The sequence below is a fragment of the Panthera uncia genome, assembly GCF_023721935.1.
Source record: "Panthera uncia isolate 11264 chromosome B3 unlocalized genomic scaffold, Puncia_PCG_1.0 HiC_scaffold_1, whole genome shotgun sequence".
Taxonomy (NCBI): domain Eukaryota; kingdom Metazoa; phylum Chordata; class Mammalia; order Carnivora; family Felidae; genus Panthera; species Panthera uncia.
Window position 1 is genome coordinate 478,017 of NW_026057582.1, and position 23,974 is coordinate 501,990.

Sequence of the window (23,974 nt, forward strand, 5' to 3'; positions counted from 1 at the left end):
GCTGACATTCGAGCCGCCCGCTCGGGGTCCTTCTCCAGTTACCCCCAGACGCGTCGCCCTCAGCTGGGCCGGGGAGGCGGGACCCGGCAACGGCCGCGGTCAGGCTGGCAGACAGGGGCTGCCACGGGGACACCGTCACGTGGCAAGCAGTGGAACAGTACGGGGGGGGGGGGGGGGGGGGGGGGGGGGGGGGGGGGCGGCTCCGGGCAGCCCCCAGAAGCGGCCAAGGACCAGAGGGCGGGACATAGGGCGGAGGGCACCCGTGCGCTTCCTGGCGTAGGTCCCCGGCCGCGCGCCGCCTCACCTCCGACTGGACGCACCACCAGCCAAGGGGGAGCCAGCGCGCGAGCGCGCGTGTGTGAGCGTGTATGCACGGATGTGTGTGCACGCGTCCGCACGTGTCTGTGAGCACATGCGTGTGAGCACGCGTGTGCATGCGCGTCGTACGTCACGTGGGCATGTACGTGGGGGTGGGGCGCGTATGCGCATAAAAGAAAAGAACACACGCCAGGCGAGACCAGACGTTTTTAAAAAACTAAATCGGCCTCAGAGAAATAGCCCGTTACGTCTGCAGAGCGAGGTCCTGAGAGAGCAGCAGAGAGGGAAGGAGGAGAGAAAGGGGCCCCAGGACCCCAGACCCACTGGCCCAACACACAGCTCGCTGCATACAGAGCACACACCGGTCCCGAGGAGCTCACTGAGGGCCGGGAGACCCAAGACCGCGCCTCGAGTCGGGGGTGGGGGTGGGGGGGGGGGTGGGACACAGGACCGAGGCCGGGCTGGCGCCACAGGAGGAGCTCAAGTGAGGAAGACCCCCAAGGAGATCATCACGGCCTACGGGCCCTGGGGTTAGCTGTCAGTCCGGTAGGGGTACCTGCGAGGAGGGGTGGGGCCGGGGAGGCCCACGGGGTGGTTCCCCAGTGGATGGCGGCCACGGGCGGCCCATCAGACTCAAGGGGCGCAGAGTACGCAGGGCTGCGTGGGCTCCACGCCCGTGAGCCCCGGCCACCAGCACCCTAGCCGCCCACAGCTGCTCCTCAGCCGCTAGCCAGACCTCTTGCCGAGACAGGACGCACAGCCCCTCTGGTCGCTGCGGGGCGCACGGAGTCCCGGAGGGCGCTGCCCACCGGCAGAGGCAAGGTGAGCCAATTCATCCAACCAAGTTTTTTGGAAACAAAGCTCCAAGAGCCGCGCAAAGGAAACGCAGCTGGTGCGCGGACGCCCTGCTGGCGGCCCAGAGCCCTACCTTCCTTCAGCAGGTCAGTGATGTCCGCCTGGTACCGGTTCCCCACGCGGATCTCTCCCTTATCTGCCAGCAGGGTCTTCTGCTGGGGGTCGTAGACTAGAGAATAGAAGAAGAAATCCTGAAAAACAGCACACAAGACCGCGTCAGCAGGGCGCCAGAGAGGCCTCACCCGGAGCCCGCCGCCGCGGGGCCGTGAGGAAGCGGGAACACAAAACCCCACGCCGCACAGGCTGGCAGGCCGTGGCCAGGGAGCGTCCGGCCCAGTTCACGTGCAGCCGTCACCGTGGATGCACCACGGGGCCACAGAAGGTTCTGGACTCCGTGCCTAGGGCCGTGCTTCTCAGGAACCGCGCCGAGCCGCTTTGCTCACTTCCAGCGAGTTCAGAGGCCTGACTGGCCCACCCTCGGGGCTCGCCCTGCGGTGTTCCGGTGACCCTCTGCTGCCCTAGGCCCCCAACTCTGTTGGGCCCCCCGTAGCCACCCTGCCCGCTCTAATTCCCTGACGCCTAAGGGGCTGTGTGCAGACAGGGCTCGTTTCTGCCACGGCTCAGCGGCCAGTCCTCACGCTTCTGAGGACAACGCGCTCCCCAAGCAGGCGAGGGGACACCAGCAAAGGGCCAGGCCCCCGCCCCGGGGACACACGCGGGCCACAGCCCACAGCAGATCATCCTGTGAGACTGACACCACGGCTCCCTCCCCGGACGGCTCTCACCCGCCACCGGCTCCTGGCTCACTCAGCAGGACCGACCTGGGGCTTGTCCCCTGGCTGGTGGCTCCCTGCCCGCTCGGCAGGATTGACCTGGGGACTTGTCCCCCCCGGTGGCTTCCCTGACTCCCGGCGAGGAGCCTGAGAGCGGCCGCACCACCGTCCTCACGTCTGCACCCCGTCCCCCAGCCACCGCAGACCTCAGCTCCCCAACGAGCCGGGCTCTGCATGGTGGGAAGGGACCAGGGCTGAGAACGAGCGGGTCGCCTCGGGCCAGCCCCCTCACCTGCCCCAGGATCTCCTTGCATGGCCACCTGCCCCAACCTGTCCTTCTCATAGCGTCCCAGCCCCTTCAGACCCCTTCTCCACGTCCTCAGTGCCGGCTCTGCCCAGGCCATGCAGCTCCCCAGGGACAAACCCGTTGTCTGGGAACATTTTCACCTGTCACAACTTGGGGGTGGCATCAGTGGGGACCGTCCCACAAGCACATGAGGTCCCCATGCGTGTCTGTGGGACCAGGAGGCGGTCCCATGGCCCCAACTCCTGGCAACACTGACGATGCTGATATTACAGACTCGGGAACCCTTCCGTGGCCTGGCCGCCTTGGCTCCGGCTCGGCCCAGGGACGGTGTGAGCGGGTGGCCTGCAGGGGCCCACACCCCCGGCTGAGCCCCCGCGGGGTGGCTGCGGGCTGGCAGGGGGCGGGGCGGCCAGCCTCACCTCCCGCTCCAGGTAGGACTTGAGCGACTCTGTCTCGTTGAGCAGGGTGACGCTGCATTTCCCTCTGCAAGAGAAGGGCAGGCGTCAGAGGGGCAGGGTGGACCCCGGGCACCCGCCGGGCCGCTGGGTACCTGATGTGAGTGGCCGGCAGCGACTCCAGCTGCCGCGAGAGGAACAGCTCGCGGTGCCGCAGCTGGTGCTTGAGCTTCTCAGGCAGGTCTGCCGTTTCGGGGTTCTCCACCTCCTCCTCCGTCTCCCCTGAGGGGGCGAGGGTTTCCCATGAGCTCGCCGCCCCAGGGCCCCCAGCCTGGCACCCGCCCAGCCGGCTCGTGAGGACCCTCCCGCACAGGCAGCTCTCACCTTCCTCGCCGCTGTCGGCCCCCGGTCCGGTTCTATAGCAGACTGACAGAGCTACGTGGCAGACAGACAGACAGACAGACAGACGGTACCCAGACGGCAGGTTAGCAACAGAGCACTGCTGGCCCACCCGGCCACCCATGGCCCGGGGCAGCCCCAGGTCAGGTCGGCAGTGCACCTGCTGTTCCCAGAGTGCTGACCCAGGCGCCCTCAGCCACCCCTCCGGAGCTGGCACATTGGTGCCCACAGGAAGCACACAGTACCAGGGATCAGGGGACCTTGGAGACACGGTGGAAGTCTGGGGCGGTGCGGGGGACGAGGGGGCCAGGGCAGGGACACGCAGAGGTTGGCCATCCCACAGGGGCTGCTGCACTTGGGCAACATCTGGGAACCCCATTCTCCATCCTGGGCCCTCCCTCCGCCCCCGCCCCCCACCCGCCACAGCCCTCTGCTGCCCCCCTGTGGTGACTGCAGGGAGTCCCCAGCCCCCCCCCCCCCCCCCCCCCCAGCCCCCGCCCGGCTCAGACAGAGGCCCCGGGCTAGGGACACCAGGGGAGGTGGTCCTGTGTTTGCTCCAGGCGTGTGGGCCACCAGAGTCCGAGTGTCCACCACTGGCTTTGTCTTCCCCTGCCTGCCCTGCCCACTCCTGCAGACCCACAGGCACAATGCACCCCCAGCCGGGGGACATTGCCATTGTCCAGACACCCGCCAACCAGCCCACCTTATGCTCACGGCAGTCCTGTGATGGCACCGTGGGCCCAGGCAGCATGGCTAGGAACAGGGCCAGAGACCATCATCCTGGGACCCTCCCCACAGTGGCTGGGAGACCCCCACCCATCATGGCCACCATCAGCAGTGGCAAGGAGGGGCCCCAGGAGTGGCCACGGCTAGGGCCACATCAGCACCTGAGGAGACGGGGAGAGAGCGAGCTTCCCACAGCCCCTGTGCTCCAAGCCTTCCTTCGCGCCTGGTGGACCCCTGGGTGTGGGTGGCACTGGGGCACTTGGTCTCGAGGAACCCAGGGGGTCAAGGTGGGGGAAGGCAGCCTGTGGTGCAGAAAACCCTGCTCTGGGATCCAGTGCGTCCTGGTCCCGGGCCGCGTCGGGGGCCGGCCCTCCCAGGCACAGGCAGGCCCTGCACTCCCACCGCACCCCTGGGGCTGACACACACCCCGTGAGCCCCTGCAGCCTACTCTATCACCTGTGCCTGCCGTTCTCCCAGGGCAACAGGGTGCTGCTGTCTCAGGACAGCCCTGTGCGTGCGGGCGTGTGCGTGTGTGTGAGCGCGTGTGCACGCGTAAGTCTCAGGGCAGGGGGCCGCGGCCACGTCCGCTATGGGCTGAGGAGGTCGTTGTGGTTCCCCACAAGGGGCAAGGGCTGAACAAAAGGTGGCTGGGAGACCTCAGGAAGGGCTTCACTGCTGCGGGGATGTCCACGTGGCCTGGGACACCTGGCCCATGCTGGGGGCTGGACGCCCTGGCAGTGGTGGGCAGGGCTTCTGTCTCAGGCACCCAAACCCAGAAGAGACCCTAGCAGCTGACTGGCCATGTGGGCCAGGGGCCTGCCTGACCAAGCAGCGGGCCCCCTGGGTGTCTCCCTTTCACCAGAAGGGTCCCCGGGAAACCCCAGAGTATCCTCACACCCTCCCCTTGATGCTGGGCTGGGGCCTGGGCAGAAGGGTGGATCAGCCTCACCCTGGCCACAGCGAGCTCACGGAGGGACGCACGAGCAGAGACAGCCCCATGCAACACGGTTCCCGGGAACACCACTGCAAGACAGAGCGGCCAGCACAAAGCACGGGGCTTCCCAGAAAGTACCAGCAGGGCCCTGCCCTGACAAGGCCATGCCACCGGCCTCACTGGGCCCCGTCACACATGACATGCACCCCGGGACAGCGCTCTGGGGAGCCGCGGAGGCCACTGCCCTCCCAGCAGCTCCAACATGGTCGTCCTGGCAACAGCGCCCCCCAGGTGCTTCCTAGAGCCCTCTTGGCCACCAGCTGACCTCTGGGGGGCCTGGCAGCAGGAGAGCCCGGCCCTGAGGCCACGGTGTGCCACCACGTACTGAGGGGGTGAGGACTGCGGTCGCTCTGGGCAAGGCAGCGGACACGGGGGAAGAGATCCTCGAGCATTAACACCACAAGTCAACAGTAACTCCACCCAACCTGGGCCACAGACACCGGGGTCTGGCCAGCCCACCCCTCAAAGTCCCTCCCACCCTGTGGCATGGAACAGAGACCACCCTTGCTGATGTCTGTAGGGCCAGCAACCTAACAGACCCGTCCTCCGGACTGTGGGCCCGAGACCCCCGGGTCTCTGCCCCGACACCCACGGCCAGGAGGGCAGGGGTGGTGGGTGCAGGCTTTGGGGCTGAAGATCGAGAATGTATGCTTCCCGGGGGCGCTTCATCGTCCACAATTAGACACAGAGCCACCTGTGTCACAAGAAGGCCACCGGTTATAGGACATGCACCGAAGCCTGGACCCGCGGCCTCCCCATGACCACAGACGTCCCCTCGGTGGACATCTCCTGGGAGGCCAGGCGAGGCGAGGCCAGCACAGAACAGGCTGCACTGATCCTGGCAAGGGTGCGGCCCCCCATGCCAGACCTCACTGCTTCTCTCCTCGCCCCTGAAGCCTTGGGAGACCCAGTCCTGGAGCACCCTCTGACCCCTCCAGGACCCACGGAGGAGCCCGACCTGGCCTGGGCGTCCTGCCTCTCACAGCACCGTGCTGGGGACACAGGCAGAGGGGGTCCCTGGCCTGACTGCTGCCCTGACCTGGAGCCTGACCAGGAAGTCGTGACTCCCCCGTGTCTGGACCTCCACCCAGAGGAGCCAGGGTTGATCGGCGGCGGCGGGGGGGGGGGGGGGGGGGGCCACAGGGGAGGCCTTCACCCATGCAGGAATGATACCCGGTAAACTCCCTAAGAACGGTTCCTGTCCCCTGGCTGGATGGCCCTGTAGGCAAGCACCTGGGAGCCAGGGTCAGTCACAGTCACAACCACTGGTGTGCCCCCCCATCCCAGGAGGGAGAGTCTGGGACCCCTCCCCTTGCTGCCTGGTGGGAGGGGCCGTGCAGGACCCGGGGCTGGAGGTGCACACGGGCAGCCGCACCCCCACGTACGTGGGAGCAGATGCAGGCCGGGCCCCAGTGGATGCCTGTTTTCAATCAGGAGCCTTGGCCACCGATGGGGAGGGAGACCTCAGGGCTCCTGCCAGGCTGCTGGGAGCCCCCCCAACATCAGTGACTCCAAGACTCAGGCTTGAACTACAAATAGAGAGACTCTGGTTCTAAAAGCACTTTCCAGACACCAGTGTAAACCTCCTGGCCAAGTGGAAAGGAGTGAGGTGTAGCGGGACCAGCAGAGTCCTCGCCCCCGCCCCCTGCAGCCCCCTCCCACCTGGCCTCCCTGAAACATCCCAGGACGGCTGGATCATATCAGGAAAAGTCCTGCAGCAAGCACACAGCAGGCCCACCTTTCAGAGAAGGGGACCCCGGGGGACGAGCACAGAGACCCATGCGCCCAGAGCCCAGGTTACAGCTACAGGACAGGTGGCCTCACCAGCCCAGGACCCCACGAGCCGACCCAGGGAGGGGCGGGGGAGGTGGGGGCCAGCCCAGGGGGAAGCAGGAGGGGAAGGTGGGGGCTGGGCCCAGGGGGAGGGGGCGGGGAAGGTGGGCCCCCGCGCCCTGCAGGAAAGGCCCAGACTCACTGGCGTGCTTGTCGGCCAGGGCGATGAGGGTGCTGGAGATGTCCCGCCTCCGGTAGAAGCACACCACCTTGGCCTCCACGTTCCCGTTGGCGGTCTGGAACAGCAAGGCAGGGTCTGAGGACTACCCCCCTCCCCCCACCCCCCACCAACTGACAGCCCCCAGCAGGGCCGACTCTCACATGGGACCCTGAGTGTGACCAGGAACAGACCCATCACAGGAGGGGCCGTGCTCGGGAAGATACGGGGCAGTGACACCTCCAGCCTGCCGGGGATGGGATGCACAGACCTAAGCCCAGCCTGTGCCCCTCCCCTCCAGGTCTGTCTCCCCCCCCCCCCCTCCCTGTGCCCCTCCCCTCCAGGTCTGTCTCCCCCCCCATCCCCCTCCCTGTGCCCCTCCCCTCCAGACCTGTCTCCCCTGCCAATCCCCTCCCTGTGCCCCTTCCCTCCAAGTCTGTCTCCCCTCTCTCCCCACTGTGCTGTCTCCAGGACACAGGTGGACCCCCGCCCACCAGCTGGGGCTCACTTCTGCTGGTCTCCGTGTCCCTCCCCCAGGCCTTGCTCGCTCAGGGCCAGCAACTGGTGGACATTCGGCCAAAGGCGGCTGTGCCTCGGCTCCTGGAACACCCTTGCCTTTCCAGCACCCCTCTGGGTGTGACCAAGGCCAGCTGACCACTGACCCCGGTGCCAGGGAGCAGCCCCCAAGGGGCTGGGAGCAGCCGATGCGTGCCCTGGGGACGATGCCGCCATCCCAGGGCTCAGAGACGCCTTCAAGGGCTTTCAAAGACTTTGACCAACACGGGAAGAGAGCAAGACGCTGAGGGAGTCTCCTGGGTTAGGGTTAGGAACAGACCCTTCCTCAACTAACGGGAGCTTCCAGAACCTTCAATGACACCAGGCTCATGACCACCACTCCCACCTTCCCAGGGTGCAGCGTTCTAGCGTTTACATCCTTAAACGAAGTCGTCTCTAGGTCGAGTGTGGACCGTCCGGCTCATTCCACGGAGCCAACAGCCTCTTAGGAAGTCTGGCGATGTGTCACACACTGAGCCCCGGGCACTCCCCGAGGCTAGCAGACCACCCTCCGCCTAGAAGAACCGACCACCTTCCAGGAAAGCAGGGTAGCCGCGGCGAACGCTCCCTGGAGCCCGCGGACGCCCCGGTGTCCAGTGCACGCCGCGTGCCCCACGGCAGTCACGCCCTCGTAAACGGCTTCGGTGCTGGGAGACGCTTAAAGCTGCCTCGGCCACGGGGCCCACGTGGAACAGTGTCTCCTAGAAATGGTTCCCAGGATGGCCTGCTGGGCTCCAGGTGAGGAGACGCTTCACGGGGACCGCCCCCCGGGACCGTCGTCAGGGCCGCGGCAGCGTCAAGGGCGAAGTCTGACACGATAGCCACTGGACCTGTGAGCTCGGGAGCGGCGCCCCCTCATCCGTGGGGCCGGAGGGCGGCCTGCTGTCTTCAGGGCCCAGGTCCACCACGGAGCTCGCCCGGCAGGGTCTGTGGGGCGCAGCCCTCGGCCCCCACTCGTGGTGGCCCGGCCCAGGCCCGACCCTGGAGACCCAGCACGTGCACCCCTCTCCCCCACACGCCCAGGAGGATGGCTGGCAGCTGGGGGGCAGGGGCTCTCCGCGTGGGTCCCAGGCCCTCCCCCTTGGGGTCCGTGACCCCTCTTCGTCCACCTTCTGTGCTGTGCTGGGCCTGACGTTTCCACACACCCTCACAAAGCCAGACACCGATCTTCCAAAATTTGGCTTCTAATTCCAGGACGGCCTCCCCGCCAGGACCCCAGGACCCCCCCCAACCCCTCCCCGGTTCCCACACCCCAGACGCCAGGCCCCGCCCCTTTTCTTTCAAGCCCACGGTTTCCTTCAGCCCCTCCGGCCCCTTTGGGACCTAACTTCCCGTGGAGACAAAGCCAGTGCAAGAGAGACTCAGGCAGGGTTCTGAGAAGAAAATGTGACAATTACTTTGAAGGTTTACAAAAGCCCAGAGTCCTGGGAGCGGTGGGGACCTCTGTCACCTGCCACCTCACAACACAGGCTAGGCTTCATAGGAGGAGGTGTAATATCCAAGAAGAGGTCCCCGAAGAGCAGACCCCTGAACCAGTATGACCACTGCTGTGGCTTTTTTGACAGGTTTTAAAAGAAGACTCATTTTAGAATCATTTCCAACTTACAGAGAAGTGGGGGGGGGGGGGGGGGGGCGCGCCCCCGCCCCCCCCCCCCCACCCTCCTGCTGATTCACCCACTCTTGTCTGCAGGTGCCAGTGCTGCCTGGGCCCCAACCTGCTGTCCCACCTCTCAGGCAGGGCCTGGGCTCACCCTCAACTCATCACCTAACCCTGGGCTCTGGCTTTATTGCCAACAGCTCCAGGTTTTACCTTCCACCTTTCTGTGGACAGGGATGTTACCCCCCCCCCCCCCAGTACAGACAGGGCTTTTACTAAAATTCAAGGCCTTCCTTGAACACCTGGCTCCCCTGGGCCGTTCCCCCGTGACCACGCCCAAGGGACAATGTGGGGAACACACCAGGGACGCATGGGGGACACTGCTCTGGGGTCCAGGGCTCGGGGCGGGGGAGTCAGTGGCCAGGGTGGGACCACCAGGGACCACCAGTGGCCAGGGTGGGACCACCTGCAAACTGACCCCCTTGCAGCCCCTGCTGGGACCCACTCGCCTGGCCCCACTCTGAGTGGCTCCAGAATCCACTTCAGTCAGGCCTGAGTCCCACGTTCCGTGGGGCGGCAGAGGGAGGCTAATGGGGGCTGAAGATGTGCCCACCAGCGTCCGAGCCTGCAGGCCACCCCGTCCTTTTACATGTGATCCCAGGCAAGTCTCTTCGCCACCCTCCCACCTTGACCTGACCTGTCCTCCCACCCCATCGGGGCCCCTGTCCTTTTACATGTGACCCCAGAAAAGTCTCTCTGCCCCCACCCGGACCTGACCTGTAAGGGGGTCCACAGGCACACAGACCCAGGGGTCCGACCAGGCTCAGAGCTGACAAACATCGGCAACCGCCCCTGCTCTTGTCGGTGCCTCCCGGTCACACAACGGCTCTCCATGTCGCAGCCCAAGCGAGGGGCAGGGTCTGCGCCAGCCCGGTCAGCGAGGCCACCTACAGCCATCTATAGTCACCTGCCCCGGGCTGCAAAACCCACTGTCAGTGGCAACTCCAGCTGGCAGCCTGGGGAGGGGGGGGGAGGACCCCCGCCTCCCCCAGCCACGCGCTTTCGCGCGACTGCCCCTTAAGCAACCTCTCTCTGTTGCTTCCTTGTGACCCAAGTCAGCACAAGCTGACACGTGTGGGTGGGTGACCGGCTAAGGATGCCGCCCGCCCCTCCTCCTGGGGCCCCTGATGCTGGGGCCGCTATGAGCAGGTTCCTGCCAATGAGGCGCCCGCGGGGCACAGGGCCTGGCAGCACAGTGGCCTCAACACGTCCTGGTCGCCCGCCCCGGCCCTGAGACCTGCGGACCCGGCCTCAGGGCACACCCCCCCCCCCCCCCCCCCCCCCGCGGTGCTGCCGCTGCTGGAGGCTCTTGGGGGCACAGGTGCCGCTAAGTCCGGCCTTCTCACCCCTCCCCGCCTCCTGCCGAGCATCCCAAGCCACACTGCCACCAAGCCTGAGGAAAGCAGCTTCAGGGAGGGCCTCGAAGAGCACAGCAAGGTCTTCCATGGCCAGTAAGTGACCGCCGCAGCCCTGCCCCCCCCCAGGAACCAGTGGGGGAAGGGCCCACAGGGCCAGGGAGTGCACTGACCCGATGCCCCTGCGCCGTGGCCACAGCGGACACACGGGAGGCGTGGGCCCAGCGCCCGGCCCCAGTCATGGCCTCACCCCACGCCCGCCCAGCCTGGGAGGGCCTGCCAGAGGCTCCAGGGACATGGATGGAGGGGAGGACGGTGCACGTGAGCAGGAAGGAGGCAACGTCTGGGCAGGGCCCACAGGGGACCGTGGCTGCCCAGGCAGCTTCCTTCCTTCTACAGCGGGGCCTCCGGAACCTCCAGCCCAGACACCGCTGGGACGCCCCTGTCCCGTTTGAGCCCCTGCTAGGCACACCCGTCACAAGGCCACGGGGGCGCCACCGCCTGACTCTCCAAGGATAGGAACCGGTTCCAGGCAAGTGAGCCTTGGTACAAAGCTACCAGAGGGTCTGTGGCCAGCCCCAGAGCCCCCCGCCAGCAGGACCCCCAGCATGCACGCACACACACGCACACACACGCATGCTCACACTACCTTGTTGAGTTCCTCGATTCTGCGGATCAGGTACGGGTTGCTGGAAGAGTTCTCGAAATAGACGTAGTCTGCAAACAGGAAGAGAGAGTGTCACCCACAGCACTGAGCCCTGGGGAGCAGAGAACAGGAGGACACAAAGAATATGGGGTCCACACCATCCCAGTGGGGAGAGGAAGTAACCAGAGACATGTCAGCGGGTGCTGGGCACGGGCTCAAGACGAGGTGGGAGGCGGCCGCCCCAGACGGGAGCCCACCCCCAACCCCCATCCCTGGGGCCCTACACCAGCCGCCCACTTGGAGCTCTATCCTCCCAGGAGGGGCTGGGGGTACCACACCGCAGCTCCGCCCTGGGGACGGCTTCCCAGGGGCCACTGCTGCCTGAAAGGTGGGCCCTGAGTCACACAGGCTGGGCGGGCAGGACAGCCAAACACTGCCACCACGAGCCCCAGAGACCATGGCAGCATGCTGGGCGGGGGGCCACCACGGCCCTGCATCTCCTCCCCCTGCCCCGATGAGCCCCTGGCAGTGAGCGGAGGCCAGGGCCTGGGGTGAGGATGGCGTCAGGTGCCAGAGGAACAAGGCCCAGACGAGCTACCACCGCCCGGCGGGCCCCCCAAAATGCCAGGTCAGCACGGGCTTCCCTCAGGCTCCATCTCGGGGAGACCTGCCCTGGGAGGCTCACACGGAAAGCCCAGGATGGCCACGAGACCACCGAGTTGCCAGCGGGGCCCCCTGGCTGACGCCTAGGCCAGCTGGGGGAGGTTCGGCGCCGGGGACGCCTCCGCCTGCCCCTCGGTGCCCACAGGGCAGGCCTGCGGGGGACGGCTGGTCGGGAGGCTCAGGCTAAGGCCCGGACGCGGCCCAATGCCCCCACTGAGCACAGATTCTGCGGAAGGACCTGGCCCAGCCCGGCCCACCCGGGCTGCCTGGGACCCCGAGGAGGGGCCCGAACAAGCACGTGTCGCCTGCGGGGCTCACCGGTACAGCCGGAGGACCCGGCTGCATCAGACGCGGCCGTGCCCTCACCAGAGCCCCACGGGACCAAGAGGCAAAGACACCAACAACCCACAGGGGCATGCTCATGGGTTAGGGGAAAACAGGGGTCAAGGAGGGGCCGTGGACGGGCGCGAGGTCCGCTTTGAGGGAGACGGAAAGTCTCTGAATGCGGAGCGTGGCGCCGCTGCTCAGCTCGCAAAAGAGGAAACTTCAGGGAACTGCACGCTCGGAACGGGTGGATCCTACCAGGTGCAACTTACATCTCGGAAACGCACTGTTTACACAACGGTCTCACGTTGATCTTCTAAGCTTCTGTTCTGAGAAACTAAAGGACGAATTAAACCAAAAATGTCACTCAGTGCACTCCAACCCGGAGACAACCCAGCCACTCACGATTCCAGCAGCCGACCCCTCCAAGGGCGCCTCCCAGGGTGGCGGGCAGGGGGCCCGGGGAGCAGGAGCCACAGAGCCCCACACGCTCCCCGGAATTCACAGAACCGCGCACTCGAGGAGCGCGCGTGGCTGCGCGTCGGCTACGCTGCGGGTGACGGGAAACCGAGCGACGCAAGACCGCAGATAACGAGCCAAACGCAGGACAAGTGAAAACAAGCGCGAGAGGAAGCAAAGGAAGGACGCGGCTTCACCGCAACACCGGTAAGCGGGCACACCCAGGGTGGGCTGACCAAGGAGCCAGAGACCCGAGCTAGGGACGCCGGGGCGGGGGCGAGGGCGAAGGGGTGCGACGGGCACTGGGCACGGCTTCGCGCCAGGAACGGAGCCCGGGGAAGACTGGGCAATGCTTCACAGACACGAAGCCCCGAGCTCTCCGCGGAGAAGCCGGTACCCTGACGTCTGCTAAAGGAACTGGGCTCATAGATAAAACACCTTCCAAAGTCAACCAAGAAAGTAAACAGAGACGACAGACAGACAGACGGCCCTCCAGGCCCAGGCGGCGTCACTGGGGAACCCGCCAGACGCAGGAGCGGGATCTGACACCAGCTCGTCCAGAGAGCAGACGCGGAGGGACGTGGAGGGAACGGTCCCCACCGGCCCTCGCGGCCACGACGCCAGCACCGTGGCCACGGAGCGCGGGACAACAAAGCGGCTCAAGGAAGCGGCAGCACACCCAGGCCAGGCGTACACGGAGGGGACGATGCGTCGCAGCCACCGGGATCCCCCTGAAAACACCGAAGCCCGCGGCAGCCGGGCAGGGAAGGAAGGCTGTGCGGCTGTCTCAGTGGATGCAGGACAGACACGTGCTCCCGACGAAAACTCTCTCAGGAAACCGGAAATCAGAGGAAGCGTCGTCAACCCGATAAAAGGCGCACGTGGAAAATCTAGAGCTGACGTCACACCCGACAATGAAGAACCACGCCTTCCCCCCCAAAATCAGGAGTGACGTGAGCACATCGGCTCTCCCTGCCGTGCACACTCCGTCGCCAAAGTCCGCGAGGAAGAGACGTACAGACACCGGGAAGGGCCCTCCGTCTGCAGAAGACATGCCGTCCACACGGAAATTCCCAGAGTCCACACAAAAGCCATTGAAACGAATGAGGGTTTAGCCAGCTCCCAGAACAGGAAACAGCACGTGGACGGTACTATTTACAATAGGCCCGAGGAGCGTTAAAAACCTAAGTATCCATTTGAGAAAAGACCTACGGATCTTCAAACGTCGAAAGCCCTGCGCACGGATCTGGCAACTACAAAACACTGGGGAGGAAAATGAGCGAAGAAAGGGGTCACAGGTTAGAATGCAGGCGCGGTCAAGGGCCAGGTGGCAAAGACCTGAGGCCTGCAGGGCAGGACGCTGCACCAGGAATATTTTGTAGGGACGAACGCAACACTCCCACACACCTTTATCGATGAAATTAAAGTGAAACAGTAACAACCAGACACAGTCTTTCATGACTCTTTTAGAAACTTTTTAATGTTTATTTTATTTATTTTTGACAGAGAGAGACAGAGGCAGCATGAGTGGGGGAGGGGCAGAGAGAGAGGGAGACAGAATCCGAAGCAGGCTCCGGGCTCCGAGCCATCAGCACCGAGCCCGACGCGGGGCTCGAACCTATAAACCAAGGGATCATGACCCGAGCCGAAGTCGGACGCTCAGGTCCTGAGCCGCCCAGGCACCCCTCAAACGCAATCTTTCGGAACAACACAAGCCTACTACTGAGAAGAACTGAACTGTTTTGGGACCTTTTGCTTCCCCGCGGTCCAGAGTCAGCGTCGAGCACCATCCAGACTGACAGCGATGCCCGTCAAGTGCTGACGTGTGGCGCGGCGGGTGTGGCCAAGCACGGTATCTACGGGCAAGCATACGCTCTCCTGGGCACACTCACCGCTTGGAAAGCCTACGCCAAGCTCCATCAGGTTTTTCTCCTTGACGTTCTCCTTTCAGCAGACAGGAAGGCCTGGACTGCCCACACCCTGCATGTCTGCATGTCCGCATGTCCCAAAGGAGAGTATGGCCCCTAACCTGCTCCTGGGGGGTAACCCCAAGCCCTTGGGAGTCCCACGCCTGGTGAGCCACGGCTCACTGGGGATGTGCGGCCACACGCACACGAGGTCGGGCGAGCACGCTTCAGGCACATGGTCACGGGTGGTGGCCAGAGAACCAAGCACTGTCCATGGATCACTGGGAGAGGCCGGCTGAAAGCCTGATGTGCTCGTTACTTCCGCTGACTTTGATGCGAATGCTTCTGTTGTAACCAACCGTAAGGAGGCGTATGAAGGCCTCAAGGAGCCCTCGGGCCCACAGTGGCGCAGCAGGAGACCCTCCACAGCAGGGGACGCGGGAGCTGCTGGCAGTCAGGCCTTGGAAACACAGAAAGTCCCTCGGGGCGTGAATGGGGTCCGGAAGCACTGTCGGAGCCCTAGATGAGGTCCCTGTACGTGGGATTGGGGCGGAGATCTGCCTCTCGTCGTAACCAGGACGCTGAGGAAACTACCCAGAGAGGCCGGAGCTTCAGACGTAAGTTGTCACCAAAATGGCTTTACCAGCAGAAGTTCGCACACGTGCAATTTTACATAATTTTCAGATGACCTCACAAAAGACCCCGACCACGTATGCGGCAAGAACTAGTTTCCAAAGGCACACGGTGAAAACGGTGGTTCAGAGCAGTCCTTCGCATCCCCCCAAACTTCAGTTTCGGCCCTGAATTTAAGAAGTCACAATAAGGAGCACCTGGGTGGCTCAGTCAGTTAAGCATCTGACTTCAGCTCAGGTCATGATCTCACGGTTCGTGGGTTCGAGCTGACAGCTCAGAGCCTGGAGGCTGCTTCGGATCCTGTGCCTCCCTCTCTAGCTGCCCCTCCCCCTCTCACACTCTGTCTCTCTCAAAAATAAATGTTAAAAAAAAATATTGTTTTTAAAGAAATTAAAATTTAACAACCAGGGGGCGCCTGGGTGACTCAGTTGGTTAAGCATCTGTTTCTTGGTTTTGGCTCAGGTCATGATCTCAACAGTTCGCAGGTTCAAGCCCCGCATCAGGCTCTGTGCTGACAGCACGAAGCCTGCTTGGGATTCTGTCTTCCTCTATCTCTGCCTCAAAATAAACGAATAAACGTTAAAAAAAAAAAAAAAAAATTTAACTGTGGCTGCACCATGGAGCTGCCTGACGGGGCAAGGAAGACACCAGCTTATACTTCGGACGGACAAGAATTCTGTGAACCGGGCTGCCCAGAGGTGTCCGACCGGCCGTCGGCTCAGGTCATGATCTTGGGGTCCGAGGTCAAGTCCCGCGTCGGTCGGGCTCATAGCGAGGAAACTGTTTCAGAACTGTCTCTCTCTCTGCCCCCACCACCCCTGCTCTCGCACACTCTCAAAATAAATAAAAATTAAAAAAAATAATAATTCACAGAAGTGATGGTGTGTAAGTCCATGAGGTCAGAGGAAGGTCACGCTGATGCATGGGTTCGATGAGGCAGGAGGGACTCACACTTGTCACCAAGCACAGCTTGGAGCTCCGTCCGCATAGTCACGTCACGTGCGAGACACGGGTCCCAGCCAGGGTTCCCGAGAGAAACGCACTGGGGGGAGGGGGGCATGCGCGGACCAGGTGGGAGGAGGCACCGGGGTCCCGAGGTCATGCAGCCCCGATGGTCCCGTGGGGAGCTGGCTGCGAGGAGCCGCTCCTTTGGAGACCCTGCGCTTCTGCTGACAACTGTCCGCGCTGAGCTGTGGGGACGCGATGCACACGTGCTGCCTGCCCCCCGACCCCCGGTTCCCGCGAGGGGACGGTGCGGCACGGAGACTCACCCCGACCCCAGGCCGCGGGTGACCCCGGCCCCTGCCCTGCCACTCAGCCCGCCGGCGTGGCTCGAAAGCAGCCAGAGGCTACCCGCAAACGAGCCAGCCAGGCAGCGTCCCGAGTGACACTGCAGTGTGGACCCGCTCGGAACCCACCTACGACAGCCCGACACCACCCGACCCGCACTCCGCTGCTGCTTTTCTGTGGGGAAAATCTACGGGAGAGCCGACTTATCCCGACAGGCTCGGCAGCCGGGGAGCGGGACGAGCCCGAGAGCCCACAGTCCTGGCCCCGCGGCTGCCCACGTGGACCAGTGGCAGGAACCGTGGACACGTGGCAAACCGATGTGATGACAGAGCCAGCACGTCCGGTGAGAAAGGAAGATCATTTTTTTAATGTTTATTTTTAAGAGAATGAGTGCGAGAGGGCAGAGAGAGAGAATCCCACAGCACAGAGCCCCATGCGGGGCTCGAACCCACGAACCGTGAGATCATGACCTGAGCCGAAGTCGGACGCTCAACCGACTGAGCCGCCCGGGCTCCGACACTCACAATGTCAACAAACGATAATGGACGCTCATGAATGTGCCAAAAAAAAAAAAAGTGAGAACCCCAACCCTGGCCTCACACAAAATTTAACCTAAAATGGATCACAAACTCAAAAGTAAAACCCAAAACTATGAAACTTCTATGAGAAAACAGGGCGAGAGTCTTTGTGAGCCTGGGCCAGGCAGGTTTTGTGGAGGCACCAAATACACACATTATAACAGAGAAAACCCGTAAGACGCGCCCCTGAAAGCCAGAGCGTGAAAGCAGCTCCCACAATTCAACAGCAAGAAAAACAAGCACCCCGATTTTTAAACCGGGGCAAAGGCCCGCGCACACACCCGCCCGGAGAGCAGAAGCTCAAGGCCGCTCCGTCGGGGAGGCCGCCAGCCCAGGCCCGGCGCGCCCTGGGGGAGCCGAGGCGCAGCGGTGCCGGCGGGACGCGAGATGGCCCGGCCGTCCCGCCACGCGGCATCTGTGTGTCACCAAGTGAAATCCGCGCTCCCGGTCCAAACACACAGCCCCACTCCTGGGCGCTTTCATCCGGAAGGCAGGACACACGCAGAACTCAGCACGGGAGTCCACACTCATCATCGCCCAAAACTGAGCACGGCCCCGCCAGGGTCTGCGTGCCTCCAAAATTCACGCGGAAGCCCTCCCCCCCCCCCCCCCCCCCCCCCCGGGAGATGGTGCCGAGAGGTGGGCCTTCGGGGGTGCCTAGGTCACGAGCGGGTCCCCTCAGCCAGGCAAGCGACCTCGCCAGACACCAGACCTGCTGGCGCCTTGCCCTTGGACGCCCAGTCTCCGGGCCGTGAAAAATAAATGTGTCCGTCACAGGCGGCCCCACCTGTGTCACAGCCGGAGCGGACGAAGACAGGCCCAACTGTCCACCGGCCGCTGGCACGGGCAGGAGCGCCGGCCACGGCTCACTCAGGGAGGGGAGCCAGGCTCAAAACGCCGCATACGGTGCGGTTCCACTTCCGGGACTTGCCGCACAACGCAGCCGAGCAGGAACGGCCGTCGCGAGCTGGGGGGAGCAAGGGCTCAGAAAACAGACGAGGAGGAAGTTCGTGGGGCCGTGGAAACGTTCTCAAGGGCGGAGGTGGGCACACACCTGCCATCTGTCAGAGTCAGAGACTGTCCCCGACTCTGTAAGTAAGAGAAAGCACTTGCTACGTACAAGCCCGACCTCAACAAGCCCGACTTGAGAGAGAGTGAGCAGGGGAGGAGCCGAAAGAGAGGAGAGAGAGAGAGAATCCCAAGCAGGCTCTGAGCTGTCAGCCCAGAGCCTGATGCAGGGCAGGGCCCCACGAACTGTGAGGTCATGACCTGAGCTGAAATCAAGAGTCATGAGCCACCAGGCGCCCCTACCAACCTGACTCTAAGTGTTAGGGTCCCACGCACAGGGCACGCCCCTCTGTGACTGCGGTCTACGGTGTCTGCTAATACCCAGCGGCTTCTAAGGGACACAGGGTCAGGGGCTGCCAGCCTGATCAACACAGGACCTGGTTCTGTGTCTGCTTCCGTTTAGCGTCCGCCGCGGATTCACTCACTGAGCTCAGGGCCAGCGGCTCTGTAACCAGCACCGAAGGAGCTTTCCTGACGCAGGCGTGCTCCCCGCGAGGGACCTCGCAGCCTCCCTGCACGTACAAACACCAGACCGGATGGCACTCGAAACAATACAACAAAAATGTATGAAACCACGGCACCAGACAGGCCAGAAGGACCCCGGTTTACAGGGCACAAGGCGTCACCTCCTTCGATCCCAGCTGGGGACCTGCTCATCGGGCACTCACTTCTCACAGCTCTGCACGGCTGCCACAAGGACTGATCTGGGCCACAGACCAACGTGGGGAGTAGGCGGAGGCAGTGGTACGGGATCAGCAGGGATAGTGGGGACGGTGCCCGCTGAGGGCAGACCCAGAGCAGCAGAGGGTGGTCCTGGCAATGAGACCAGCCCACGGGGACGGGGGCCATGGGCAGCCGGCGGGGGGGGGGGGGGGGGGGGGGGGCCGCAGGAAAGGGGGGCGCCGGGGGGGGGGGGGCAAAAGGAGATCCCACAAGAACACGGACACCCAGCTGTGCCCGGCACATCACCGGAAGGCCCCGCCGCCCGCCCTCCACGCCCTGATTGTCAGAATCCCTCCAGAAGTGGCTCCCACCAGGTCTGTAGGGGCCAGGGACCCCTCCCCCAGGCCCGAGCTCCCCCTCTGCCCCTCCACACTGGGGACACCTGCAAGCCCAGCATTTTACTTTTTCCAAACGTGGGGATGAATCAGGAGAAACCAGCAGTAGCCGGCCAGGCACAGAGCCCTCGAGCCCCGGCCGCCACGTGGAACCTGACTCGCGTCTCTGTGTGACTCTCTCCCAAATAGTGCACAGGAGTCCCAGGACTCCCGCCTGCTAACCCTACGGGCCCTGCAAGCTGACGGCCTGGCCACCTTCACGCAGGCATCCCTCTCCCGTCCCTTCCCTGGAAGGACAGCCAGCAGCACGTCACCATCCCCGTGGCAGTCTGGGGACCAGAGCCTGCCTGGAGGGGGCGGTACCGATGACACAGGGGCAGCAGCTGATGTCCACTTCGTGCAGGTGGCCAGATGGCGGAGGGCTCCCAGGCACCGGGCCTGAGTGGGCAGGGTCCCCATGTTCCTCTGGACACATCACCATCCAGATCCCCCTCTGCCACCCCCTCCCTCTTCTTTGAAGATCCTGCTGGTTCTGCTGCCTCAAATGAAAGGTGAGTGGGAGTCGCGCAGAGGGTGGCTCACCACGGCCACGTCACAGGCGGCCTCCTGGGAAGTCCGGCCCTGCAGAGGGCGGGGGTCCCTGCCAGGAGGTGCTGCTGTCTGCACCCTGACTTGGGGGTTCAGCCAGGTGGGCCCTGTGGCTCGGGGCTGGGACAGTGCCAGGCGGGTGGGTTACAAGCCCTCTAAGACTTTGGACTGGACCCTCCGCTCCTCGGAAGCCGTTAAGCAGTTTTAAGCAGCGAGACAGCTTAGAAGGATCATCTCCTAAGGCAGGTCACAGACCACAGACCTGGGGGCCAGCCTGGGGGCCGCAGTGTGTGGGGGGCAGGCAGGCGGTGCCCATGGGCGCCTGAATTGGCAGCGGGGACTAGAGGGACCCTGGGATGTCCTCAGAGCCCAGCCCAGACCCTCGGCCCCCCCAAAGACAGCACCCCTGGTCCACCCATGCACAGAGCCCTCGGGAGCCCTGAGAAAGCTGCATTCCGAGTCTGATTTGGGCCAGCTTGGCCCTGGATGGTCGGTGGGGGGACTGAGAGGACACAAGGGTCCCAGGGAAGCTGGGGCCCCAGGCAGCAGAGCCGGCAGGCTGGGCAGAGGGAAAAGGGGCAGCCCTCCCCTCAGACAGGGGGCCACAGGGCGCCCACTGTGCCTGGCGTGACCAGCCCCACATCCACACCTCCAGACCACAGCGCCCGCCCTGAGCTGGCGGCCCGTCCCTCGGGCCCTGGGCATGAGGGATTCCGTTCCGTGGACCGTTCACTCCAACATCCTTCATCAACAGCTTCTTTTGTATTAAGCCACAGCTTCGTGGCCAAATTCTTCTCTCAAGAGACCTGGGAGGCCAAAGCAGTGCTGGCTGCCGCGGAGGGCCCACCCGAGGGGCAAGACCGGGGGCGGCGGACACGCAGGGGCCATGAGCGCTTCCCCGCCGCCTCTGCAAGTTTGGGATGCTCAGATGTACAGACTCCCCACCTGGTCAGAACCTTACAGCGCAGGGACAACGGCAGAGGCACGGCTGACGGGAAGACAGGGTTCCGAGGGGCACAGAGCCCAGAGCACGGCCCCAAGGGAACACTGCCAAGCGGCCAGGAGCGCCAGCACATCCCGGCACCTTTTGAAAGTACGTTTTTAAAAGCCAACTACTACCCAAAAGAATGGGTATTAGCTTCTTGCAATGAAAGAAAGGAAAGGAGGGGGAACCCCAAGGAAAAGCTTCTATTCTGTCAATCAAAAAGAAATGCCCCAAAGGCTAACCATGTTGTCAGGTGGCTCACGTCCTGACTTAGGCTCTTCATGTCTCAAACCTCACTCGACACCTTTGCCTTAAGTTGCAGAGAGAAGAATCGCCCTGAGGTGCCCTCGGCCCACGGCCCGTTCCAGAAGCCTGCTGAGGCCTGGGAAGACAGACCCCGGAAGAGCAGAGGTCATGGACCCTGACCCTGCCACCCACGGCCAGGCCCCGCCTTGCCACACTCGTAGCCGCCAACAGAAGGCCTCTGTCCACAGCCAGGTCACTTCCCTGGGAAGAGCCAGGCCCTGTCCCCTCCCCGGCTGACCCACTCCACCCAGCTGGTCAGCTGGCACAAAGCCGCCACCCGGCCTTCGCCCCGCCCAGACCTCCTGGCAGGGCCTCGGAGCAGCCTGCCAGGTAAAATGCAGGACACCCAGATAAGTCTGCATTTCTGCTGAGGATTTTCTAGCATCTATGTGTCCTCTGCAATATTTGGGACACGGTTCTAGTCAGAAACTGCTTATGTGACATTCAAATCTAGCTGGTGTCCTACTCTCTCCTTGCTGGATCCGGCATCTCAGGAAAAGGCTCTGTTCCCAGGGTCCTGAGTGGAGATAACAAGGGGCGGGGGGTGTCCCCTTCTCAGAATGTCCCTGCGGCACCCCCCACCACACCAGCGCCGCCCAGACAGGGCCATCGGCTTGGGGCCAGAGGGCTACGTCTTCCAGACGCCCCCTCCCTAAGCAAGCGGTGCTGAAGGACAGGACACCAACCTGCCAACAACCCCCCCCCCCCTCCCCCCCGTGACCACCAGCTCTGCCAGGACCCAGGCGGCAGCGACCCCGAGACCCCGTCCACAAACCACGAGCAAACGCCACTTCTGCGGGAACCCACAGGGGGTTGCGAGTGGGAGCGTGTGGTCACACCTGCGGAGCACAGAGATCCTTGTCCGCTGGGGGAAACGGAGGCACGGGAAGGTCTGAGCGGTGGCCAGGCCCCCACCAAGTTCGGAGCCAGACAGGCCTAAAAGCCAAGCAGCCCCGCCCACACACCAAGGGTCCCAGGGGCCTGTGGCCTGGTAGGGGCTCTGCTAAAGCCCCCTACCCCAGAAGGCCTGAGCTGAAGGCACAGCAGCTGCCAGTCGAGGGCCTCCAGCCCTGCAGAGGGGAGACGATGCCCAGGGGCCCCCGGCCCACCACCCCACCTTGCCCCTCTCTCGTCTGCATCCAGGGGCCAGTGCCTCTGTTCCTGTGATCATGTCTTCATTTATTCAACGGCCCTTGTGGCCCAGACAGCACGTGGGAACCAGGTGTCAGCCAGGACCTACGGGGCCTTGTCACTAGTCAGTGGGAGCCATGGGGGCCTTGAGCCAGGAAGGGGGTTCTGCACTGCAGGAAGGTGGTGCCTGGAGGGTACGTACGGGGGGGGGGGCAGGATGGAGAGACTTCTCTACAACACAGGGAGGAGCCCTGAGCCGCAGCCACGGGGGCGGAGGGGGCCAGCTGAGGGAGGGGCCAGGGGCTCCTGGGATGGAGGAGGGCCAGTCAGCCCCCGGGGACCAGGCACCTGTCAAGGTGCCTAGCTGGCAGTGTGATGAAGAAGAACCTCTGGGGTGACACTCCAGCCTTGCCCTCAAGGTGGGAGATGAACAGCCCCTCTGTTCCAGGCCCCTGCACCCCTGCCTGCTGCCCACACACCCTGCTGCTAATAGGATGTAGGCTCCCATTCCCAGGACTGCCTCTGAGCTGGGGGGGGGGGGGGGGGGGGGGGGGGGGGGGGGGCCGCGGGGTACTGATGGCCAGGCAGGTGCCATGCTGACCCACTGCACAGATGAGGGCAAGCCCAAGGTCGTCACAAGGCTGGCCCGGCTGGAGGGAGACAGGAGACCCAGGCCCCAGGGGGGCCGGCCAGTCAGTGAGGAGGGGAGACTGGGCCAGAGTCCACCCAGAGGGTTCTCAATCCTGACATACTCCACCAAAGGAGGGCGACCAAACATCTGGAGGTCTCGGGAAGGGTGGGCACCAAAGGAATGCGGGGGCAGGAAGGGCACCCCGCCTCCCTGTGGAAGTGCCAAAGGAGGACAAGCCCAGAACCCCAAGGAACAAAGTGGGGCCCAACGTTGGGGGCTTCCTAGGACCCAAACCAAGGGAGGAAGTGGGGGAAGCCTCTCCCAGGGCCCCAGCCAACTCAGCACCACCCCCATCCCCACCCAGAGCTCCTTGCCTGTCCCCAACCCTTGCAAAGCACCTCTTTGCTGGACTGGGGCAACAGGAGGCGGTGAAAAGTTTTGGGGTGCATCAGAAGTGTGCTCAGGGTGAGCGCAGCCTGCTGAGGGCCCCACAGAGGGAATCCTGCTGGGGGAAGCCCCCAAGCACAGAGCAGGCCCTCCTGGGCTCCCAGGAAGGAATGTGGCCCCGGAATGGGGCTCCCCACCCCTGCACTGGAGCCAACCAACCCCCAAGGCCCTCCACACCGCAAAGGCCCGGAAACTTGGTCCGGTGGGGGGGGGGGGGCAGCCTGAACCCCCCAAGACCATGTGCTCCGGCCCAGGGGGAGGGGGGCTCAAGCCAGCCCCAGCCGCAGGCTCTCAGGCCCACCAGGCCCAAAGGATGCTCAGCGCTGCCCAGCGTCTCCGGTGCCCGGGGCCCAACAGACCAGCCGCTGGGCCCCCAACAGGTGGGCAGAGCCCCCGCCTCCCTGCAGCCCGCTCGGCCACCACCACCCACTGGCCCCCGTCGGGGCCGGGCCAGGGGCCATTTCGGGTTGCGGACTGGGGCGAGCGGGGCCAGGGCAGAGGTGGCGGCGGAAGAGCAGGCCGCTCAGAAAAGATGGAGTGGGAAGGGGAAGGCGGCGAGGGCGGGGGTGCCGCGGGGAGCGGGGGGGGGGGGGGGTGGGGGGAGGGGACCAGAAGTGGGCCGCGGGGGGGCCGTGCGGCCGGCGCGGCGGGCGGAGCGGGTGGGGGAGGGGATGGAGGAAAATGGGGGAAGGGGAGGGACGAGACGGGGGCCCGGGCAGGGGTGACGGGGGCCCGGGGTGGGGGGGCGGGGGGGGGGGGGAGGGGGGGGCGGGGGGGGGCCGGGGGGGGGGGGGGGGGGGGGGGGGGCGGGGGGGGGCCGGGGGCCGGGTCCGGGCCCGAAGCGCATAAAGGCGGGCGGCGGGCGGCGGCGGCGGCCTTACCTCCGACCCTGTACATGTTGGCGGCCATGTCCGGGCCGGCGGCGGCGGAGGGCCG

General features: G+C 64.5%; 1 protein-coding gene across 3 annotated transcripts in view; it reads right to left on the minus strand.

Moving 5' to 3' along the window:
- MTA1 (metastasis associated 1) overlaps window positions 1-23,968 on the minus strand; it is a 34,691-nt gene extending 10,723 nt beyond the window's left edge. For all 3 annotated transcript variants that reach the window (XM_049611990.1, XM_049611989.1, XM_049611991.1), the window contains exons 1-7: window positions 23,920-23,968; window positions 10,974-11,041; window positions 6,743-6,836; window positions 3,033-3,083; window positions 2,804-2,930; window positions 2,673-2,736; window positions 1,247-1,364 (exon numbers count right to left, since the gene is read on the minus strand). In XM_049611990.1, coding sequence (XP_049467947.1) covers window positions 1,247-1,364; window positions 2,673-2,736; window positions 2,804-2,930; window positions 3,033-3,083; window positions 6,743-6,836; window positions 10,974-11,041; window positions 23,920-23,947 — 550 coding nt within the window. In that variant the 5' untranslated portion in view covers window positions 23,948-23,968. The remainder of the gene's footprint in view (window positions 1-1,246; window positions 1,365-2,672; window positions 2,737-2,803; window positions 2,931-3,032; window positions 3,084-6,742; window positions 6,837-10,973; window positions 11,042-23,919) is intronic.
- Window positions 23,969-23,974: the final 6 nt, after the last annotated feature.